The sequence below is a fragment of the Vespula vulgaris genome, chromosome 10 (genome assembly GCF_905475345.1).
Source record: "Vespula vulgaris chromosome 10, iyVesVulg1.1, whole genome shotgun sequence".
Lineage (NCBI taxonomy): Eukaryota > Metazoa > Arthropoda > Insecta > Hymenoptera > Vespidae > Vespula > Vespula vulgaris.
Window position 1 is genome coordinate 2,181,850 of NC_066595.1, and position 21,755 is coordinate 2,203,604.

The 21,755-nt window shown below is 29.8% G+C and overlaps 5 protein-coding genes across 14 annotated transcripts in view; 2 read left to right on the forward strand and 3 right to left on the reverse strand.

The window, feature by feature from the left end:
• Positions 1 to 97: 97 nt before the first annotated feature.
• On the reverse strand, positions 98 to 6,830 carry LOC127066838 (synaptic vesicle glycoprotein 2C-like). Of its 3 annotated transcripts, none has more exons than XM_051001047.1 (10): positions 6,635 to 6,830; positions 3,450 to 3,509; positions 2,950 to 3,111; positions 2,686 to 2,848; positions 2,449 to 2,570; positions 2,287 to 2,334; positions 2,096 to 2,181; positions 1,819 to 2,000; positions 1,436 to 1,749; positions 98 to 1,306 (listed from the first exon to the last, which is right to left on the reverse strand). In XM_051001047.1, exons 1-10 carry the CDS (start codon positions 6,669 to 6,671, stop codon positions 954 to 956), a joined length of 1,527 nt encoding a protein of 508 aa, XP_050857004.1. In that variant the 5' UTR covers positions 6,672 to 6,830; the 3' UTR covers positions 98 to 953. The 3 variants fall into 3 exon arrangements, with proteins under 3 accessions (XP_050857004.1, XP_050857003.1, XP_050857001.1); XM_051001046.1 differs by having other exon boundaries at positions 98 to 889; positions 1,019 to 1,306; positions 2,096 to 2,334; XM_051001044.1 differs by having other exon boundaries at positions 2,096 to 2,334.
• A 1,321-nt stretch (positions 6,831 to 8,151) lies between these two features.
• On the forward strand, positions 8,152 to 10,979 carry LOC127066840 (FAST kinase domain-containing protein 4). Of its 2 annotated transcripts, none has more exons than XM_051001049.1 (9): positions 8,152 to 8,513; positions 8,605 to 9,000; positions 9,062 to 9,211; positions 9,288 to 9,530; positions 9,622 to 9,769; positions 9,863 to 9,946; positions 10,027 to 10,182; positions 10,352 to 10,430; positions 10,510 to 10,979. In XM_051001049.1, the coding sequence occupies exons 1-9, from the start codon at positions 8,397 to 8,399 to the stop codon at positions 10,718 to 10,720; spliced, it is 1,584 nt and encodes a 527-aa protein (XP_050857006.1). In that variant the 5' UTR covers positions 8,152 to 8,396; the 3' UTR covers positions 10,721 to 10,979. The 2 variants fall into 2 exon arrangements, with proteins under 2 accessions (XP_050857006.1, XP_050857007.1); XM_051001050.1 differs by having other exon boundaries at positions 9,625 to 9,769.
• On the reverse strand, positions 10,757 to 11,842 carry LOC127066864 (uncharacterized). 4 transcript variants are annotated; one of them, XM_051001101.1, is made up of 4 exons: positions 11,695 to 11,842; positions 11,437 to 11,614; positions 11,214 to 11,373; positions 10,757 to 11,147 (listed from the first exon to the last, which is right to left on the reverse strand). In XM_051001101.1, exons 2-4 carry the CDS (start codon positions 11,490 to 11,492, stop codon positions 10,971 to 10,973), a joined length of 393 nt encoding a protein of 130 aa, XP_050857058.1. In that variant the 5' UTR covers positions 11,493 to 11,614; positions 11,695 to 11,842; the 3' UTR covers positions 10,757 to 10,970. The 4 variants fall into 4 exon arrangements, with proteins under 4 accessions (XP_050857058.1, XP_050857060.1, XP_050857059.1 ...); XM_051001103.1 differs by having other exon boundaries at positions 11,479 to 11,614; positions 11,695 to 11,841; XM_051001102.1 differs by having other exon boundaries at positions 11,437 to 11,556; positions 11,695 to 11,812.
• Positions 11,843 to 11,934: 92 nt separating this feature from the next.
• On the forward strand, positions 11,935 to 15,699 carry LOC127066828 (E3 ubiquitin-protein ligase RAD18-like). Of its 2 annotated transcripts, none has more exons than XM_051001029.1 (8): positions 11,935 to 12,182; positions 12,611 to 12,677; positions 12,764 to 12,842; positions 12,915 to 13,458; positions 13,529 to 13,784; positions 13,879 to 13,939; positions 14,017 to 14,607; positions 14,716 to 15,699. In XM_051001029.1, exons 2-8 carry the CDS (start codon positions 12,648 to 12,650, stop codon positions 15,099 to 15,101), a joined length of 1,947 nt encoding a protein of 648 aa, XP_050856986.1. In that variant the 5' UTR covers positions 11,935 to 12,182; positions 12,611 to 12,647; the 3' UTR covers positions 15,102 to 15,699. The 2 variants fall into 2 exon arrangements, with proteins under 2 accessions (XP_050856986.1, XP_050856985.1); XM_051001028.1 differs by having other exon boundaries at positions 11,935 to 12,109.
• A 1,600-nt stretch (positions 15,700 to 17,299) lies between these two features.
• Positions 17,300 to 21,755, reverse strand: part of LOC127066821 (uncharacterized) — an 81,636-nt gene continuing 77,180 nt past the window's right edge. For 2 of the 3 annotated variants that reach the window (XM_051001010.1, XM_051001009.1), the window contains exons 5-12: positions 21,242 to 21,435; positions 20,362 to 20,541; positions 19,801 to 20,126; positions 19,529 to 19,689; positions 18,766 to 19,332; positions 18,309 to 18,484; positions 18,052 to 18,201; positions 17,300 to 17,966 (exon numbers count right to left, since the gene is read on the reverse strand). In XM_051001010.1, coding sequence (XP_050856967.1) covers positions 17,847 to 17,966; positions 18,052 to 18,201; positions 18,309 to 18,484; positions 18,766 to 19,332; positions 19,529 to 19,689; positions 19,801 to 20,126; positions 20,362 to 20,541; positions 21,242 to 21,435 — 1,874 coding nt within the window. In that variant the 3' untranslated portion in view covers positions 17,300 to 17,846. Of the gene's footprint in view, positions 17,967 to 18,051; positions 18,202 to 18,308; positions 18,485 to 18,765; positions 19,333 to 19,528; positions 19,690 to 19,800; positions 20,127 to 20,361; positions 20,542 to 21,241; positions 21,436 to 21,755 lie in introns of those variants that run through there. The other variant, XM_051001011.1, reaches the window with a different exon arrangement.

Below are 21,755 nucleotides of genomic sequence, written 5' to 3' on the forward strand. Positions count from 1 at the left end.
ACGTTTAACATACCAATATACAGGTGTCAAGTGTTTACGAGACGAGTAAGAAAATTCTGAACGCTCAAAGTAAGTTTTCTTGTTTTATTATCATATATTCGATGTGTTTTCAAATTAAAAAATAAAACGAGTATTAATTTAAATATCAATAGATTTTGAAGCCAAAAAAAAAACGTTACGTTAGAGAGAAGAAAAAAAGAGAGAATGTAAGGTTTCATCTCGTGTTGTATAACATTGTTCTCTTTTTAGATCGTCAAATACGAGATACTAATGTTCTGTAAATTCTATTTATCTACGGTATCGTCACTCTTTAAAAATCTTGTGACAGAATAATGTTACGTAACAAGAGATGGCAGCATTTTAGAAAGTCAAGATATTTGTAATAAGGGCGAAGAAAGAAAGTACGTTGGTAAGAAGCGACCTGTAATGCGCGGTCGGTAACGATCAGTCGATAATGGTCGATTTGTAATGACCGTCGATAACATAATCGATTACAATAAACATTCTTAACATAGAAATTCCGTTTCCTTTTAGGAGAAATTAAAAAGTTATCGTTCTAATTACATTATTCATATACTTTCCATACTATATAAAGTTTGCTTTCAATAAATAAAATTATTTTAAGGATCACGCGAACCACGATGTTACTTCTCATCATACAAATAGATTTAAGCGACGAGACTAGCATTGCCCAGTAGGAAATTGGGATTGATAAAAAAATAATAAAAAAGAAAAAAAAAAGAAAGGAAATAAATAAAAAGGAAAAGAAAAAGAAAAAGAAAAAGAAAAAAAAGAAGAAAAGGTAGACGAATATTTCTGAACTCGTCGCTTATAAGAAATCATCCTCAGCTATTTTTCAATGGTAGCAAAAAGCCTAGGATGCCTCCGGCTGAAAACAAGAAACAAAAACAAAGTAAATACATAAATAAGAAAAAGCACTTCATTGATTCGTCTCATCCATGAATTATATTCATGCATAAACTGATCTTTATTTGTATCGTCGAAAATCGATTCTTACCGATAACAATACTGCCCACTAAGAAAATTGGCACTTCGCAACTGATATCGAGAAGCATACCGAAGGCCAAATTACTCGCGATGGCACCGATCCTACCAAAGCACGTCATCATACAGATAGCTATCGCTCCTACGTGCGTTGGAAAAATATCGACCACAACGCTTCCTATTACAAAATTCGCCGTGGCTATTGTCAGTGAAAACAGACAGGTCACTACGAGAATTTGCAAGGAAGATTTAACGAAGTAAGTGGCGAAACCAAAGACACCAGCTGTCAACATAGTAATTACTGAAAAAAAAAAAAGAATGAATACATTTTTTAATGAATTTTTAATTAAGTGTTACGATACGACATAGTAATAAAATCATTACAACATTTTCTAAAATCTCAATAGATTTCTAATAATATTTTATTCACCTGGTATCGTTCGACGACCGACCCGATTTGCGAAGTAACCAGATGCAATATTTCCTAGCAAACAAACGGCGTTGATCGTTAACGCGTTAGTGAAAACCTTTTCATCCATCGTGCTTACACATTTTTCGGTCTCGTTCATCAATGGAAAAAGGATCACCGATTCGTTCAATGTTGTTGGCTTAATACTCGTATGATTCAATATTTCCGTTTTCCTTATCAACTCGCAAACGGTTATTGTCGCGTTTGGATGCAATTTCTGATATATTTCAAAACGATTGAACAACTCCGGAAGCCAGAGACCCAATCCGTAATATCTGAAAGAATTATTCTGAGATTTTCGAGCTAACTTTCGATGAGATTATTTTTATTCTATATAAACTAACCCAAACATATTGGTGAAGTATATCGTCCAACAAAGTATAGCGTATTTTAAAAGAGGCAAGGAAGAGATTGATCGAATTTGAGACCAAATGTTTTTTAATAAAACCGTAAACAATCCAAATGCTGATAAAGAAGATCCTTCTTTTCTCGTGTTCATTGTATTCTCAGATAAGAGAACCTTTACCTGTACAAATATAAATCAAATTTATCATGTTCGATCTAATTCAGTAATATAGATAATTATTAATTAAAAATTTGCCAATCGGTCATTCCTCTTACCGGATAATTCTCTTCACTTTCACCGGTATTAATGACATAAATTTTTTTTAATATCCTCAATGCTTCTTCGGTCTTTCCTTGTGACACTAAAAATTTAGGACTTTCAGGATAAGTAAGAGTAACGAGAGCGACGAAAAATGTTGGCAAGCCGATCAAGGCTAACAAAAGTCTCCAAGAATTGTAAGAGATACCGTTGAACTCGATGGTGATCGTAAGTGGTATTATTATCCAGGCCAGACCTGTTAATATATACAAAAATCACGATTAATTGAACTTATATAATAGGGAAGCATTGACAATTGAAGGAAAAAAAAATACAAACAAAAACAAAGAGAGATAATTGGATTGATTACCAGGTAATATGAGCCAAGAGAGCGTCCAGAAGAAGCCAACGTAACAAATGCTCTTAGATCTGTATTTTTCCGATTGAAATTCACCGAGATAAGTGTAGATCAATGATCCAGGAGCACCGATTCTGTAACGATCAATTTAACGATCGTCAAAAATCAAGACTCAATTTTATTTTTCCTTTCTTTTTTTTTCTTCTTTCTATATCTTTTTTTTTTTTTTTTTTAAATGTAAGTACTAACGTGAATCCGTTAATTGCACGAAAGATCAGTAAACTGTTGAAGCTTCGGGAGAAACTCGAAATAATTGAAAAAACGCTGTCGACCATAAAAGTCACCAGAAGGACGTTCCTCCTACCGTAGGCGTCTGCGAAGATACCCCAAAAAACTGAACTGATAACTCCACCTTAAAATATTTAATTTGAATCGTTAAATCGCGTTGGTAAATCGTATGTTAAATCGTTGATCTTTCTTTTCTTTTTTTTTTTTTTTTGTTTCTAAACTTACCCACGAGAAAGCCGACGTTTAAGAGTCCTTTGTCCGCTGAAGACAAATTTAAATCGCATTCAGCCGAAGGTAAGATGTAAGCATTTATACTATTTTGAAAACCAACGGAGAGGAACATCATACCGCAGAGTAACATCAAACCGTAATGAAACCTTCCATATCCTAAAAAAAAAAGAAAAATTATATTCGATAAAGGAATCATTGTGTAAATTATTAAATTATTTTACAATGATTGTACGTACGTTGGTCGATTAATTTTTCTATATTTGAATTCTTTTATATTTAAATAAATAATGTTACTATATTTTTATTAGAATATTTCAATATACTGAAGAGAGGTAGATATATATATATATATATATATATATAGAGAGAGAGAGAGAGAGTAAAAATATTAATAAATATTATAGTAAAAAAAAAAAATAGTAATAAATACAAAATACATATATATATAAAATTTGTATTAAAAATAAATACATATAAATATTTATCTTTCTTACCACAATATCTGACGGCCTTTTCAAAATCCGCGCTTCCCTCTTTGGATCCATTACTGTTATCTGAAATTGCATACGTTAATAGATTGACGTCATTAATCTTTAACTTACCTACGTCATTAAATAAATGATATATTTATATATGTGTGTATATGTTTCTTTTTTTGTTTTATATATTTTTCCTTTCGTGTCTTTTTCAGTGATCCTGTAGCTCTTCCGATAGGACATTATCCGTGCGTGCGAAACGCGTGATATCTAATTCGTGAGTATCGCGAATAAAGTTGGAAAAGTATATATCTTGAGAATTCCGTTCTTCTTCATTTCCCGAGAAATAACGATTAATTAAATATGTTATTTATTTATTTATTTATTTATTTATTTTGTAAATGTACGCGAAGTAAAATTTGTTTGAAAAATTTTTTAATAATCTGTAATAGATCTTTAGAAAAATAAATTTAAAGTATTCTAACGGGATGATCGTTAAATCGAATTGATTATTTATTTCTTTTATAAAACCAACAGACCGTAGGATATATTAAAAAAAAAAAAAAAAAAAAAAAAAAAGAATGATCATCGAAAGAAATTATAATATATATTCTTAGAAAATTTTGTTGCAGTTTCTTTGCAACGTTTTGAATGAAGTGGAAAATTAATCAGTGGTGTTTCGTTTCTTGTTCACAACACTCGATCGATTAATCATATTATTTATTTATATTTCCTTTGTTTTGTAAACGATGTAAAATATTTTTGATCGTAAAATATATTTAACGAAATGTTACTGTCATTTGATTTATTATTCTGTTAGGAAATAGAAAAGGATTAAAATTAATTATTCGATATTCGATGAAATCGATTATTTCGTTGACGAAAAGAAAAAAAGAAAATCATGAGAATCTTTGGGGTTTTGATATCATCATTATATTCGTGCGTTGAAAATGACGAAATAGTTATTATCATTGTTATTAAAATAAATAATGCAAACTCGTCAAAATTTCACAATGCGTAATGCATGTGCGTGAACGAGATAATCAAATTTCTGTATGCAATATCTTTATGCAGTACAACAAAATTTATTCGAATAAACATATATTCAATATTAATATCGAATTCAGTAAGTTACATTTAGACGAGTCAATGCGATCGTTTTTAATTAGCAACACGACGATGATAACAGGCGCCACTAATGATCCTATTTAAACTACGAGCTGCAAATATTACTCATTAAAGTTCATAGTTTCCTCCTCTTTCTTCTTCTCTTTTTTCTATACTTTATTTAATCTTCTTCTTCTCATCTTTTTCTTTTTTTTTCGTTTCATATCACCCTCAAATTTCTAACAAATTATATTTTATAACGATTATATACAAATTAATATCGTTTCATTCATGTTCTTTTTTTCTTTTGCTCGTTTCGCACGTAAAAAATCACGTAAGAATTCTTGCAATCTTTTTTTTCTATTTCTCTTGTTTGTTTTTCTTTTCTTTTTCTTTCTTTTTTTTTTTCTTCTTTTTCATATATTACATTTCATACATTTTTTCTTTTTTTTTTTTTTTTCGTTTCGTTCCAATCACGTAAAAACTTTTCTTCTTTTTCCTCTTCCTTCTATCATTTTTTTTGTTTCCTTTACATTTTATTATATTTATCTTTCTTGTTTTCTTTTCTATTCATCCTCTTTTCATATCTCCTTTTTTCAAATCGCACGAAGATGAAAACTCTTAATATAGCATTATTTTTCCTCTGTTAGTTCTTCTTATTCCTTACGATCGCTACTTTAACATTCTCATGCAATTTTACGAAAGAGAACGAGCTCAATTTTCTGATCCGTGCTCGCATCGTTCAACGAGAACAAACGCTTGGAAAGAAGAACACGCAATATCTATCTATACATGCAATATCTATCTGTGATCTATATATTATAAATCTCGTCAAATCTGTCAGATCTAGTCAGATTTATATCGTGATATATTGATTATAAAAGAATGTTTTTTTTTTCTTTCAATGGCGATCAGATTACTGCAAATAAGAAGATAAAGAGAAGAAGAAGAAGAAAAAAAAAATTGATCGATTTTATTTTATCATGCGTTACAAAAATTTTCCTTCAATTTCAATTGAAATTTTTGATCTGATGGAAATAATTAAGGGTTGCGTTTAATTCGATATAATAATGAATAGTTTCACTGGCGATGATCTATCTCTCCGTACAATTATGTAATTCTTGATCCGAGTAAATTGTTCGGTCTCACAGTGTTAATTAGATAAACGAAAGAAATTATAATCGAGAAAAAATCGAATAGCTCGATGTCGTTTTAGTCGTACTCGTCGTTTTAGTCGTTGTCATCGTAGTCGTAGTCGTGGTTTAATCGGTCGATTATATACCTCAAGTGGCAAATTAAATGGAGATAATTAAAAAGACGATTAGACAATACGTACAGTAGGTATATCTGTTATTTTGGTGAAACCGATTATTTCATACGCAGTTGCCAACAGCTGTAATTAATTGTACATTACCATCTTCTACGATTCTTTCGAAACGAATGGGAACAAATGAAAATGCGAAGTTTATTGTCGCAATTGAGATCGATAGATCGTCGCGTTGGTCCTTATAAATAAGAATGAAAGCAATTATAGCTATGAATAAAAAAGATGTTTTACTTTTTTTTCTTCTTGCGTGTGTATTTTTTTTTCTTTCTTTTTTTAATAAACGAATTTATTTATTACGTCCTAGCTAATATAAAACGATAAAAAAGATCATTATCTTTCCTCACATTGCAAAAAATAAAGATCGAATGATGTTTATATATTATATATTAATTTTCTTTCCCGTTATTATAATTGAATTATATCGTCGTTTAATTATATTATTGTTATTATTTAACGTTATCTAATAAATGAATTTCAATCGGTGTATAATAATGAGAATTATTATATAATAATGAAATAATATAATAATAAAAATGAATATATAAATGATAATAATAACACATACATGTAGAGAGAGAGAGAGAGAGAGAGAGAGAGAGAGAGATACATACATACGTGCATATATATGTGTATTATATATACATATATTATAAAATATATAATAAAATAATATTATATATTATATATAATATTACGTATATATATTTATATATACATTATAAAATATATATTAAAAAAAAAAAAATAAATTGATATGATCTATACTGACCCACTATAAATGATATCGAAGTGATCCGGTTGACCATACTGTGAAAATCCTTCGTGATAATTTGATAATTCACGAGCACTCACCGCACGTTGCCGGTCCTAAAAGTCGACTGTCGAAGAAATGTGGACGGAGTCAGTCGCCGGTTTTCTTTGCATGAAGTTGGTGTAACCGATGACGACGGAGACCATTGACGTGATCAAATGTATCATACATTATGTCACGAGCAGGTAGATATGTGATCCACTAACACCATTATCGGCCTTCTCGATTTATCGAAACCGAGAAACAATGGTCTTAATTATTATTATTTTTTCTTTTTTTTTTTTTTCTTCTTTAATCCACAACTCTCGACACAATCGATTTTACTCGTTCGTTTTGAAAAAAAAAAGAAACAGAGATTTCTTTTATTTCTTTTTTCTTTTCCTTCTTTTTTTTTTCTTTTGTTATATACATGTATATATATTTTTTTAATTACTTTTTCGTCCTAATCAAATTTAAATGATGATCAGTGATAGTGGACAAAGGAAAATTTGTTTTGTTCCTTTTTTTTTTTTTTTCTTTTCCTTTCTCGTCATTTCGAAAAGTCAAATCTTTTCTTTATCTTCTCGCGCGAAAATATTGGAATAATTTTTTTTCTCTTTCACTTATTTATTTATTTTTTTTTCTTTTTTCTTTTTCTTCTTTTTCTTTCTTCCCTCGGCCAAGTATCTTCTTGTACTTGATATATTCTATTTATATTTTTTCTTTTTTTTTTTTTTTTTTAAAAAGATCGGTTTTTTCTTTCTTTCTTTTTCTTCCGTAATAACTGTCCTTCTATGCTACAAAAATGTTAATTTTTTGACTAATCAGAAAATACATTTTTAGCAGGACATTTTCGCGTTATTAATAATAAAAGATTAGAGATACTTTCTTATGCAAATCCAGACGATAGTCGTTCGAGTAAATAGAACATTTCGTACTGTTTGTTTAGGGCGCGGTTCTTTACAATTAGGCTCGTTGACCTGACGGAATTAGGAGTGGATCGATGAGTTTCATTGTCGCATTTTAATCGCTCGTCGCACCTTTTAATAGATCGTAATTGTCTTACGTATTGAAAGGAAACGGTAATATACATTAACATATGTATATATAATCGCGCGTATTTAATACAATACAATGGTATAACAAGTAAGGTAGAAATAGTTTTGCATTTTTAATTATCATATTTAAAATATAATATAGAATTAAATTTTTTTGTATGCATGCATTAGAATTAGATCGATGAAAAGATCTTCTCTTATCGATATAAAATTGATGACTGATGATGTTTTATTGACTGTTGGTATACATATATATATATACTATATCTTATACTATATTTTTTAATAACATATGTTCAAGTCGATATTAAGATAAATGAAGTTTTGACAATTACACGTTTTTACCATCTATAGAAATATGTATTGAATAATAGTACACTCTGTTGACAAGAGATGGCAATGTGTGATAATTTTCTTTTTACTATACAGTTGTTCACACGTTATGCCACTTAACCTAAATAGAAGTAAAATATTTTTCTTAAAATATTCTTAAAACTTAATGTGTTACGGTTTGTGATATTATATAAATAATACATCTCCTAGACCGTATATTATTCTAATTCATCATGATTATTTAATAATACAACATACCACTTTAAAAATATACATTTTATACCAAATCGTATAAATTAATATTTATCTATATTAATTTATATATAAATATATTTCTATAAATATATATCATGTTACCATTAAATTCAAATTTGTTTAATTTCACTCTCAGAACATTTCCGTATTGGAGATTAAGTTCGTTATTAAGTACAAGTGTAGTGAATCCCGAAACAAATAACATAGCTAAGGTAAGTTTTGTAAAATTATTAACACTATCAACAACTGAAGATTTATATGAAGATTCAATTATTTAATTTTATGTGTATATATATTTTTTAGCACGATGAAAGTGTTATTCAAGATGATCAAAAATATATAAAAAAAGAAAAAGTATTAAAAGATACAAAAATTCAACAAACAGATGTAACACAAACATCTGTACCTGTAAATAAATTTCAGCAAAATATTCTTTCAAATAGTTCTATAAATGAACAAATTAATCAAGCTAAAGATACAAAAGATTTGATGTCTATTATAAACCATCCAAATCTAACAATTGATCATGTTAAACAAATTTTAAATCAAATTTCTAATGTAAAAACCGATGTAGAAAAAAAAAATATGGCTAAATTTTCTACTAAGGTAGCAGACAACTTGAGCGACTCGTATAAAAAAAAACTGCAAATCGATAACAATATTGGATTTTTATCGCTAGCAACACCTAAATTAATTCAGGTTAGTTAGACGTGATTTTTATATCTCTTTATTTTTTATTTCTATGTACTTTTTCTTGCAGATACTAAAAAGATTATCTTATACTAATGACAGAAATATATCTCTATTAAAAGCATTAACGGTTAACATTACTCTATATAGCGATCAATTAAATATTAGAATGTGTGGAGACATTTTATATAGTTTGGCTATTCTAAACTATCCAGAAGAGGTAATAGATAACATAGATATAGTTTTAGTGTTTATAAATTGAGATATGGTTAAAAAATATAATTATTTATTTACAGTCTTTATTAGATAAAATAATGTCTACGTTAATTAAAGAGATACATCATAATGAATATGGATCTGTTATTAATTCTATAGTAACATCCATACGATTACTTAAATACAAAAATCAAGAAGTTCTTGATAATATTTTTATATGGACCAATAATAATATTGAAAAATTAAGGCCACAAGATTTTGTAGCTATCTTAAAATGTTTTGCCACATTTGGTTATACCCCTAAGAATATAAATAATTTACAGGTACTGTATATCAAATATTATATTTAACTTTATATATAAGAAAGTCTTCAATATTCAAAAAATATGTATTAACAAGATTTTTCATACATAGCAGTATATATATGGATTAAACCAAAAGAATGTATCATTCAATCAACAGTTATGGCTAGATTATGTATGGTCTTTGACAATTTTAAACAGGGTATCTACAAAACATGTTTCATCTATATTGAATAACGAATTTATTAACTCTATATTAAGTAGGTATTTATTTAAATGCAAATCATTGTAGAATTAATATAGAAAAGTGTAAAATTATGTTTTTATCTTTAATCAATTGTTATTATCTCCAGGTAAATCTGAAAAGGATACAGTAAATATATTAAAACTATTGAATATTAATGCTGCTGCACGAAACATTCTGAAGAATTATGATGGTATAAAAACTTTGTGATTGTAGATTTATAAATTTATAAGTATTATAGTTACATATCATTGAAAGACCATATAATTTTAGGTCCATATTTTGATGCCACTGATAAGGTATTTTCCACAATTATACCAAATAAAAAACAAAAGCAAGAACTTGTTGATATGTTGGAAAAGACACTGCAAGAAATGGCACCCTTCTGTTTTAAAATGAATATAAATACTAAAATGGGTTTTAATATAGGTATTTTACAAAAATATATATTTACATATATATGAATATATATATAGTATATATATAACGTTTTTTATTGACACATATGATATATTAATTCCATATAATATATACATTACATTGAGAATTAGATGTTTGTTCTGAAAAAATATTGTATATTATTTTGTTAACTTTTTAGATGCAGAATGCTGTCTGAATTCTGAAAATAAGTTTCTAGAATATAAGGATAATAACTTGAAGAATGTAAAAAATACGAGGTAATTGTTAAATTACGGTATAATAAGAAATATTTATATTTATATGTGAGAATTTATTGTAAACTTTAAATTATTATAGGTTAGCAATAATGATACATTCTTATCATGAATATTCTAAAGGAGAAGAAGATATTTTAGGAATAATAAAATTCTATAATAATTTATTAAATGCTCAAGGTTATAAAGTTTTGAATATTTCTTATCAAAGCTTTAGTATAAATGATATACTTTTAAAACGTGTAAAATTTTTAAATCATAAGATTAATTCTTTACAAAAATCTGTGAAGTGATAGCATTAAATATAATAAATAACAAAATGATAGAAATAAAATAAATAGTTAATTTATTATATTATATTCAGTTGATTGTTACTATTTTCATTCCATTTCAATTTATTTTCTGGTATTGCATAAAAAATATATCTAAAGAAAACGTTTCGTTGAACATCTCACACAAAAATGTAAATCTATATATTCTGTGATTGAACGACACCATTTTTTTCTAAAATGTACATAACATGACTAATAAAATGAAAACTATTTATTCAGACTTTATCAGCTGTTCTGTTTTTTCCTGCGTAAATTTTGAAACAGCCTCGTAAGCCTTAGTAATATGGGAAGGACTATCTGCTACAAATTTAATACTCGTGATCACTCCTGCATTCCATTTTGTTAATAACCAATATTTTAGATCTGCAGTACTAGGTATCGGTGGAATCTAACAAGATATTACGGTCATTAAAAATTCTTCGAATATCCAATCGACTTTAATTCTTCTACTTACACCATCGGTAATTTCTGTAGGAATATTTCCCTTTAAATATGGAGTAACATTTTTATGTATTTTTTCATACAACTTAAGACTCTCATTATGTTTGGACCAAAGACCTTCTTGTACAGAATAATAAATAATACCACCAACAAGACTGGCTTTAATAGTGAACCTGCGAACATAGCCTCAATAGTATATCAATTCGATTCATTAAAAAATGGTAGCATGCAAATACCATGACAGCAATATTTCTTCAATCTTCCGTATGTGTACTAACCGCGCTAAACCCATAATATATATTATAAATTACTTTTTTGCTTTTTTATATCAGGAGTCGATGAGAAGAAATCTTCACCTACCAGAAATAACAGAATTACGTAAAGTCCAATAATTCGAATGATTTTCAATTTCTCCTGACAAACACAATGACCTTACATTAAATATATTATTAAATCTGATATAAAGTCTTTAATAAAATCTAGGTTATACTTACCTAAATTTGAAATATTAGACTTATGTCACGATAAGAGATTAGAATGTTATTGATTCGCGCAGTAGTAGATGGTAATGAAAACATACGCATTCAAAAAAAGGCGGGGAAAATGTATTTATTATGATTGCTCACCAGTTTTCATTCGCAGCATGTGTGACTTCAGCGACAGCTACGGATAAAATACGAACTACAAAAATACGCTATAGGGAAACACTGTCCTCACTATATAACTATTGCATCAGCGTTATAAATGTTTATATGCCAATAGTACTAATCTGACCATATGTCAAATCATATTTTTTCTAAAATAGATCAATTGAAAAGTGTTTGTTAATGGTGCCGCAAACTTCAAGGGGCGCCACTATACGATTTTTTTATCTCAGGAAAAATGTCAAAAACATTGTTTACACCAACAGTGAGTTCAAGCGTAATTCTTGATCGATTTTGATAAACGTGGTCTTATTTTAAAGACGAAGGTTTAAACGATGGTACGGCTTTTTCGAATTTTTGAAAAAGTTTTATTTTAATTCATAAATCGTTCTCGAAAGATTGTCATTTTTTGACGCGGTTTTTTTCAAAGAAAACAAAGTTTTTATAAAACTCCGAACAAATCATGTCGTTTCTTAAATCTTCGTCTTTAAAATGAGCCCTTGATCGTCAAAATCGATCGAGAATTACGTCTGTAGTTATCCTTGGCGTCAATCATTATAAAACCAGGGCTGAATTTTTTTTACGTATTTATAGTCGAACGAAAATTCATCGATCGCTGTTATTTTTTTTTCCGACTGTTTCTATATATTTTAACTGTGAATTTTAACTCTAAATAATTGTTATAAATGACCAAACTGGCATTCTCATAATTTTTAAATTAAATCATATATATTTGGAAATGCCATAATGATACTATTTATTTCAGAGTTATATCTTGTTAACATTGGTAATATAACCTAATAATGTTGCCTCCAGATTGCGAAGAATTAAAGGTAACATAAAATATAAGTAATATTAAAATAGTATTTTAAATAATAATTTTAATAATACTTCCTATATATTTGTAATTATTTTTCAGCGAATTGACACCATATTACTTTGTGGGATATGTTATGAATATATGGAAACTACTGTCATTACACCGTGTTCTCATAATTGTAAGAAAATTCTATGAAATATTTTTCATTATCATTCGAAGAGATATTAGTTCTAATCATTTTTATTTTTAGATTGTTCTCTTTGTATACGAAAATATCTACATTATAAGACACAGTGTCCTACTTGTTTCGAAGAGATCTTTGAAAAGGATTTGAGAGTAAATAAAGCTTTGGACGAGATCAAACAATATTTCTTAGAGTTAAAAGAGAAATTAGCTAAGTGCGTTCAAAGTATTCAAAATGATAAATTAAACGCGAGTCATTGTATATTGTCGAAGTCTACATTTTGCGAGGAAAATTTAATTGACGAAAAACAACTAATCGTTAGTCACGGCGATACTTTCAATGAGGAAGTTCAACAGTGTATCTCAAACAATTTGGAAAAAATTGAATATACATTACACGATGCAGGAACTGCTTTACTTAGTCCAAGTACCAGTAATGCATCCAAGTTATCATCTTTTTTTACACCAAAACGTAAGAAGGTATCTCAAAATATTATTAACGAAAAGGTAGTATCATGTCCAGTTTGCAAAGTAAACGTTCTAGAAAAGAATATAAACAGACATTTGGATGATTGTTTAAAGAGAGAGGTAACAAAAGATAAGCCTGTCAAGTAAGTAAGTATTGCATTATTAATAATTTCATATAGTCATTAAATACACTATGAGTTACAATTATTACAGACCTAAATCAAAGCGTAAACCATTGCCAAAGTTGGTCCTCAGTTTAATGAAGGAAGCAGAAATTAAGAAGAAATTAAAAGAATTAGGTCTTTCTTATGTCGGAGATAGAAAAGTTTTAGAGTTAAGATTTCAGAGATATACGACTCTCTATAATGCAGAATGCGATAAGGATGATCCAAGATCTGTTTCAGAATTAATCAAACAATGCGACGAGGAAGAAAATTTAGAAAAAAAAGCAAACAAGTTACCATTCATTGTAATTTTTTCTTTTCTTTTTTTTCTCAAGTTTTTATCTATTAATTATATAATTAATTTTTGTGTTTCAAAATATAAATAAATTTACTTTGCAGAAGTTGCAAGTTAATAGAAATACTGCTGAGAATATTATAGAAGAGGAGAGAAAAAAATATTGTAAGTTTTTTAATTACTATTTTCGACGATAAAAAATCGAACGGATCATTATTTTCTAATATTTATTCCATTTGTAGTAGAACTGCATAAAAATAGTTTTGAGAGTTTGATTTCGAAGATTAAAAATACAGGAAGTTCACAAAAATCATCGGTAAGACGTTCGATATTTAATGAAAATGAAGACTCGGAAGCAAGTGCTGTGCATTCTACAAATTGCGGAAATTTGGATCTGCAGGATTCGGATTCAAGTCTTGATTGTCCATTACAAATGTATTCTAGTGAAAATCCAATGAATTTTTTTACCGTAGAATTATTAACTTCTACAAATGAGGAAACTAAAAAAACTGATCATGTAGTTAACAAAAACAAAGAAGAAGAAGAATTAACTAATACAAGCTCAGATTTTTTTGATTCTGAAATAGAAAAAACGAGTAGTAATAATTCTCGTATTTTTGTAAATGAACATCCAATAGTATCTAACGAGGTACCATGTTCAAGTAATACGTATGCCGATACGAAAAAATTATGTACAGAAAAACAAACACAAGGAAAAAAGGCATCGATGCAAGAAACGCAAGAGAAGAATGATAATTTAACAGAAACAATGTTAGAAGAGTATGTGTCTGATTTTTCAAGTAATGACAGTGTTGTTTATAATTCAGATTTTGGTATGTAATTTGATGTGTTATACGATTTTACCAATTACAGTATATAATGTATGCGTTTGTTAATATTACAAATAAACTATTTTGTATATGCAAATATCTATATTGCAGAGGCATTTGAAAATCAAGTTTATAATATAGTTAGTGGTATAGATGTCAAAGAAAGTGTATATATAGAATCGAAGTTGGAGAAAGAAAATATTAAAAAACGTAAGAAAAGAAGATATGATAATGCGATAAAGGAAGAAGAAAATGCTTCGAGAAAGAGGCATAAAGTAAAATTACAGACTAATTGTCTTAGCGAACAAAATCTACTTACTCGTGACGGAGATCATCTCGATGAATCTTACAACAGTACGGAAAATAAATTTTCTACACAATTACGAAGGGAAAAAGAAGAACAATTAACGTCTATGGCGTGTACTCCACCGAGAAAGTCTAATAGATTACGAGCTAAAAGTAATCATCCTATAAATTGTAATACGACGGAACGATGACATTGCGATTATTATTTAAACATATTATTATATATAATTTAAAGATTCTAGTAATTGGATAATGCTTGAAATTTTTTCTAATATTTATATATACGTACATACATACTTTACGCAATAACAATCATTGTGTTTAGCTATTATTATTAATATTTATATCATAATTGTTGACATACCAGAAAAAGAGATAAATATCAAAATCATTATCAAAGACAATGTAGTTTATTGAATATATTACATCATTCCAATCAGTAAGTGATTCAACAGTAATAATAATAATAGTAATAATAATAATAATAATAATAATAATAATAATAATAATAATAATAATAATAATAATAATAATAATATGATAGCGAATGCACCTAAGTTTTTATATTTTACAATATTCGTAAATATTTTAACAATAATTTAAGAGAGTGGACTTATATAACATTAAAATAGTTGTCTTTGATATTCACTAAATACACTTTGGTATCATTTACACCACATTCGCCTTTTTTTCTTTTTTTTTTAAATATAATATTTACAGTATATCGACTTTATTATAAACTTTAAACGCTTTATTATTATTGTTTTACTTTATTTTTTATTTTATTTATTTTTTTTTTTAAATTGGAAACAACTATCACATTCATAAAATAACGTTCTTTTTCTTTTCTTCTTTTTTTTTTTTATTCTTTTAATAACTTTTTATTGCACCATGATCAAGAGACGATTTTATTAACGTTCCTGTTACTGAATACAAATGCAGTATTGATACAGGAAATACAGGAACGAGATTACAAGATTATGTAATTTCAATAGATCTAAGTGGACATTTTTATAAAGAAAAAAAAAAATAAAATAAAATAAAGGGGAAACAATTAACATTCATATACTACTTTTTGTTTTGTTTTTTTTTTCTTTTTTTTTTTTTTAAACTTTGTTTTATCCTACATGGTATGGCATCACGCGAGGTAGTTACTCGATCGTTGATACAACACTCTCGAAAAATATTCTACAAGCGGACTTTCTCCTATGTGCAGTCGATATTTCGTATGTGTGTGTATGTGTGTGTGTGTGTGTGTAACGTGTAAAATTTTAATAATAAATAAATAAAGATTATAACTAATTTCTTTCTTAAAGATAATTTTGGAGGTCGTTGAATGAATTGATCCATCGATTGATTTTATTCGATCGTAATGAAACCAATTGTTTCGATATTGCACGAAAATCTATTATAAATATTTATCATTATTGCCTGTCACAGGATCGCGAAATATTAAAAATTGCTTTGCGTGAATCGAAATGTACAATTTCTTTTTTTTTCTCTACACTACGCATCTTCAATACGCTTTCTAAAGCCGTGATTTGTGGATCGATGATAAGTTATTATTAATAATAATACTATTATTATTATCATAAATTTTTTTTCTCTTTTTTTCTTCTTTTTTTTCCCTTTTTTTTCCTTTTTCCTTTTTACAGAGAATGCGTGTACGTGTATGTGTTTTCTCATGAGATATGTTCAGCGTGTATAGAAGCTATTCAACGTTCGTTTAATTTAATTCATTTAAAATTTAATCTAATTACATAATTAATACATTTTTCTTTCTTTCTTTTCTTTTTCTTCTTTTTCTTTCTTTCTTTCTTTCTTTCTTTCTTTCTTTTTGTCTGGACCAAAGACGAGATTTAAATTTATATTCTCTAATCTTACGAAGAATCCTAAGTGTGACATTTTGATTATGATCGTTTGATTATAAAGTTTTTCAATCTCTTCGATTTTTCCTGCGACAACGACGTAATTATCATTATATTCGAACGTGCATTGATTAGTAGAAAATACTGACTTTTAGGAATAATAAGTACAAGATCATACGACGATCATTGATCGGAGTCTCTAATTCGTCGAATTTACGAAAAAAAAGGAAGATAAGAAAAGAAAAGAAAAAAAAAAAAAGGAGAAGAAAAATAATCGACGCGATCGTGACTCCCACGAAATTGATATAATAAAATAATTATTCATCGCGGTGGACATAAAAATTATTATAAGAAATTATATATGTAACGGAGGAGATTCGAGGGACGAGCGATGATATCGCATTATTTGATTTTCATTTTTCAAATAATCCATAGCGTCGACGGATATACATATTTATACGTATTACAACACATTCACGATTTTTCATAAATACGGTGAACACTTTGATTTATTTTTTATCTTTTTTTTTTTTTTTTTCTTTTGCTCGTTTATTTTTGTTTGCTTCTATTTCTTTTTTATTTCAATTAATTAATTAATTTGTTTGTTTGTTTATTTATTTATTTATTTTTTTTTAATAAAAGTTTAATAAGTAACCCGCGCTCTTGCTGAAAAATAATTCTCTCTTTCTCTCTCTTTCTGTCTCGCTGTCTATCTCTCTCTCTCTCTCTCTCTCTCTCTCTCTCTCTCTCTCTCTCTCTCTATCTCTCTCTCTTTTTCGTTCGTAAAGTTTATGCTCGGGAGAAAAAATCATCTATTTAATCATTTATATATGTTAATTCCTTCACGCTCTTACATATGTATAGGAAATGCAGTCTTTTTATTATCGATCAGGAGGTCCACGATCTACATGGATCTATTGATCGTGAACATTGTATATCCTATACGTTCTAGGCTCTTTCCAAATAAACTTCTCGTCTCTTTTACTTCTTTCATCCTTTTTATCTTTTTCTTTAACTTTATCTTTTCTCTTACGACCGTTTTAATCAGACACCTAATCGATTTTACTGTCACGTTGCGTTTTCTTGCTTGTTCTTTCTCATCACCGTAATACCTATAGAACCACGTATTTTACGTAACAAATCTATTATCTCAGCCGTTGACATACTCTCGACGCTTTCATCGTTAACCTGCAGAAAAAAAAATGTAATATAAGATTTTTTTTTCTTTTATTTTATAATCAACACTCCATAGCATAGATTAAAAAAAACGAACCATTAACAAGACGTCGCCTTGTTTCAATCTTCCATCTCTAGCTGCCACACTATCAGGATGTACCACCGATATCACAGTGTGATTGTCCTCAGACTTTAAACTGAAACCTAATCGACTATTCCATCCGCGTGTCAACTCTACCATGAACACCTAAAAGATATATATGTACAAATAAATTTTTTTGTTCGAAAGTAATTAAAAAATTACATCGTTTAATATCGAAAGTAAATATGTATACATAGATATCGTCAACCTACTTCGTTTCCCTGTTCATCCTGACCCTCAGAAGATATCATTGAGTCCAAATTATCCTTATCGACTTTGGCTACGTCTTTTTCGCACTGGTTCATATCGTCGCTCGGTGCAAACATAACACCCTTCCACTTTAACAGACCCTTGCTACCAGCTGGATCTTCCGTTCCAAGAATCTTACCTAAGAGAGTATCGAGATTTTATTTAAACGTGAACTGTTAATGAATGTATGTACTAGTTCCGTACGTGGATCTACAAAGGCAATAACTCTACTGTGTTACGTAGGCTCTCGTACGCCCACTGATTATCTTATCGCTTTGTAAGCTTTATCAATGTTATTCGATTTTAATAGGATGAAGGGGAGAAAGACGCAGACGAGAAGGAGAAGGAGAAAGAGGTGGAGAAGGAGGAGGAGGAGGAGGAGGAGGAGAGGTGAGACGAAAATAATCGAAGCAACAATACCTGGTATATCTTGATCGCTCGAATGCGTGACTTTGTTCTTCGATACGGCGTCGATGCTAACGCTGCATGCAGGATTTGCACTCTGATAGGCAGGATTTTTATAACTGAAGGCACCTCCAGTACTGGTACTACTCGTAGACGAGAGTACTGGTGGCATCGAGGCAGGTTCAGACGGCAAATCATTGTCCTGTTCGTCGCTTGACAATCCACGGATTTCCTTTCCATGATAATCAGTCTCAAATGAACAACTGGAATCCTTTTCGGAGAATAACATAGTCTCGACCGGATATTCCTCCGAGTCACCGCTGCAAAATTGAAAATGTGGCTTCCCTTGTGGCGCCGATAGATCTAAGAAACTTGGCCGAGTTGGAGTTCTCAATGGTGAGTCGCTGCTCTCGCATACGTGATACTGTGATGGTGGATCTATGATGATATCTGTACCGGAGATCGGTGTGTTCGCTTGCGAATTCGTTATTTGCGTTCTTACGGAACACTGATCGGAATCCGAAGTCTCAGCGTGACTTCCTACTGACGCTGTTTGTCCTTCGTGAAACTTCTCCGGGATCTCTATGAAAAATATTTCAGGTTTTTAATATATAGTATGTATGTATGTGCGAAAAAGATTTTTTAATAAGAAATTGAAGATCTGAGTTAGAGAATCGTTGTATCTTTCTTCTTCTTCTTCTTCTTCTTTTTCTTCTTCTCTTTTTTTTTCTTTTTTTATTTTCTTTTGACCTCTTTTGAAATTTTTTTCGAAGAATACCTTGATCATTATCGGCAGTGGGTGTACGCGTAGCGAGTCTTCGATGTCTTCTCGGTGAACTACAGGACGCGGCTGGTGATTGCAAGCAACTAGAACCACTCGAAGTACCCGGTGATAGTTTTCGAGCTGCTAAATCGCAGAGCATATCCACGGCTTCTTGTCTGAAAAATGAAAGAGGACGTTTTATATTTATTTCCTTCCTCGGTTATGTTAGAAATCGTTACGTTCTTTCTTTCGTTTCTTTCGTTTTATTTAAAGAAATCTCTTCGAACCTTAGACAGGTTCGTGGTGGACGAAGAGGATGATCTGGTTCAGTCGGCGATAGAGCGGAAACAGGTGTTTGTGCCAGATCACGATACAATCGAAGCTTCACCTTTGGTCCACACTGTCTCAACAGTGCCACAGCCTCTTCATGGCTCATCGGTGAAAGCGGTGCACCATCAACCGCGACGATCTTGTCACCAGGACGAATCCTACCATCGCTGAGAGCCGGTTCACGGACGAGTGCTCTCACGTAATGCCCTAAGGCACTGCTATCAGCTTTCCTCAGGGTGAAGCCTAAGCTACCTCCTACTTTCATCATTTCTATGTCGAATTCCTACGATATATTTATTTGTACAATTTAAATAATTGTAAGTGTAACGCAGTAAGGATGATTTGCTTATATATGATCGAATTAAATATTATTTAATATCGATCAGTTTCGAGCAATTTCATCGATTTACATTGTTCATAATTTTATTAATAAAATACGTCTTACGTAGAATAATATTCTTTATCGAAATAGGAGGCCATAGATATTCGTCGAATCGTCGTTTATAAATATTACTTACGCCACAGGGCTCAATTTGAAGTGGCGGCAGAGGATTGGGGATTCGTAATGGCGGTGGTGGCTCACGACGTGCTGGAGGTGGTGGGGGCGCACCAGGTGGTGTGACATTTGTGTCACCCGGAAGTCTGCACACTACCAGCTCGACCGTGTTCGGGGTCGTTCGCAAAACTTCTAATGCTTCCTGCAAGAAGTAGCTTATTCAATAACTTTTTACACATATTTTTCTTTCTATATATATAATGTATGTTTTAGATTATATTATATAAGCGTTCTTTCAATTTTTTAGGAATTTATCGACCGCGTTTTTTACTAATCGCTCATTACCGACCGCTTATTATCGGCCATTCGTTACCGACCTCTTATTGCAAACTACTCTTTATTACAGTTACCGACCGAATTCTACTTTTATTTGTCAAAGAAACGATATCATAGATACATCGAGTCCATCTATCTTCGGTATCGTAAACTCTTTGACGATCTTAATCAATGAAATAAAAGAACGTTGTCACACAACACGAGATGGCACCACTCGATGCAATTTTTTTGGCTCGAAATTCAATCGCTTTTTAAATTTTAAATAATACTATTTCTATCTGCAAAATAAATAATATAATTACTAATTACGTATATATATATATATATTATAAATAATATCGTCCCAATAATAAAAGGTCAAAGGTTCTTCGTTTTCGATTACGTAAAGATATATACAAAATGTACCAAATAGAAATATTATTAAAGAGAAACAAAGTGGTAGGTCGTACATTTATGGATTTTAATTTCCGAGAGTCACATAAAGAAGAGAATTTCTTCAATCGTTTAAAATGATACATGATCGTCGTGATATTAATCATATCTCATAGTGATGAATTTGTACTCACGTAATTCGTTAAACCGGTTAAAGGAATTCCATTGGCGGCAAGGAGTATATCTCCCGGTTGAAGTTTGTTGGACAATGCGGCAGGTTGTAATGGGAAGAGCCTTTTTACTCTGACAGGTCCAGCAGTACCACCACCGGAAACGCTTAAGCCTAGACCTCGACTGCTCTTTTGTAACGTCACACGGAAAGTGCTCTCTGAAAAATGATTAACGATAATGTCAATCAACAGGAAACGATTATTTTTCCTTTTAACGTTCTCACATTGTTGCTGTTGATTATTTCTTCCCTTCTTTATATTTTTCTTTAGCTCTCATCCTTTCTCTCGTCGTACTCGTGACTGTTCGTTATCGTATTTATTGACCGTTCGTAGAAAGTGTACGAGTAGGAAGAAAAAAAAAAAAAATGAAATGAAATGAAAAAAAAAAAAGAGAGAGAGAAAGAGAGAATAAAACTAAAATAAAAAAGAAGAAATAAAGGTACAAAGTTGAGAGATATATATATATATGTAGATAAAG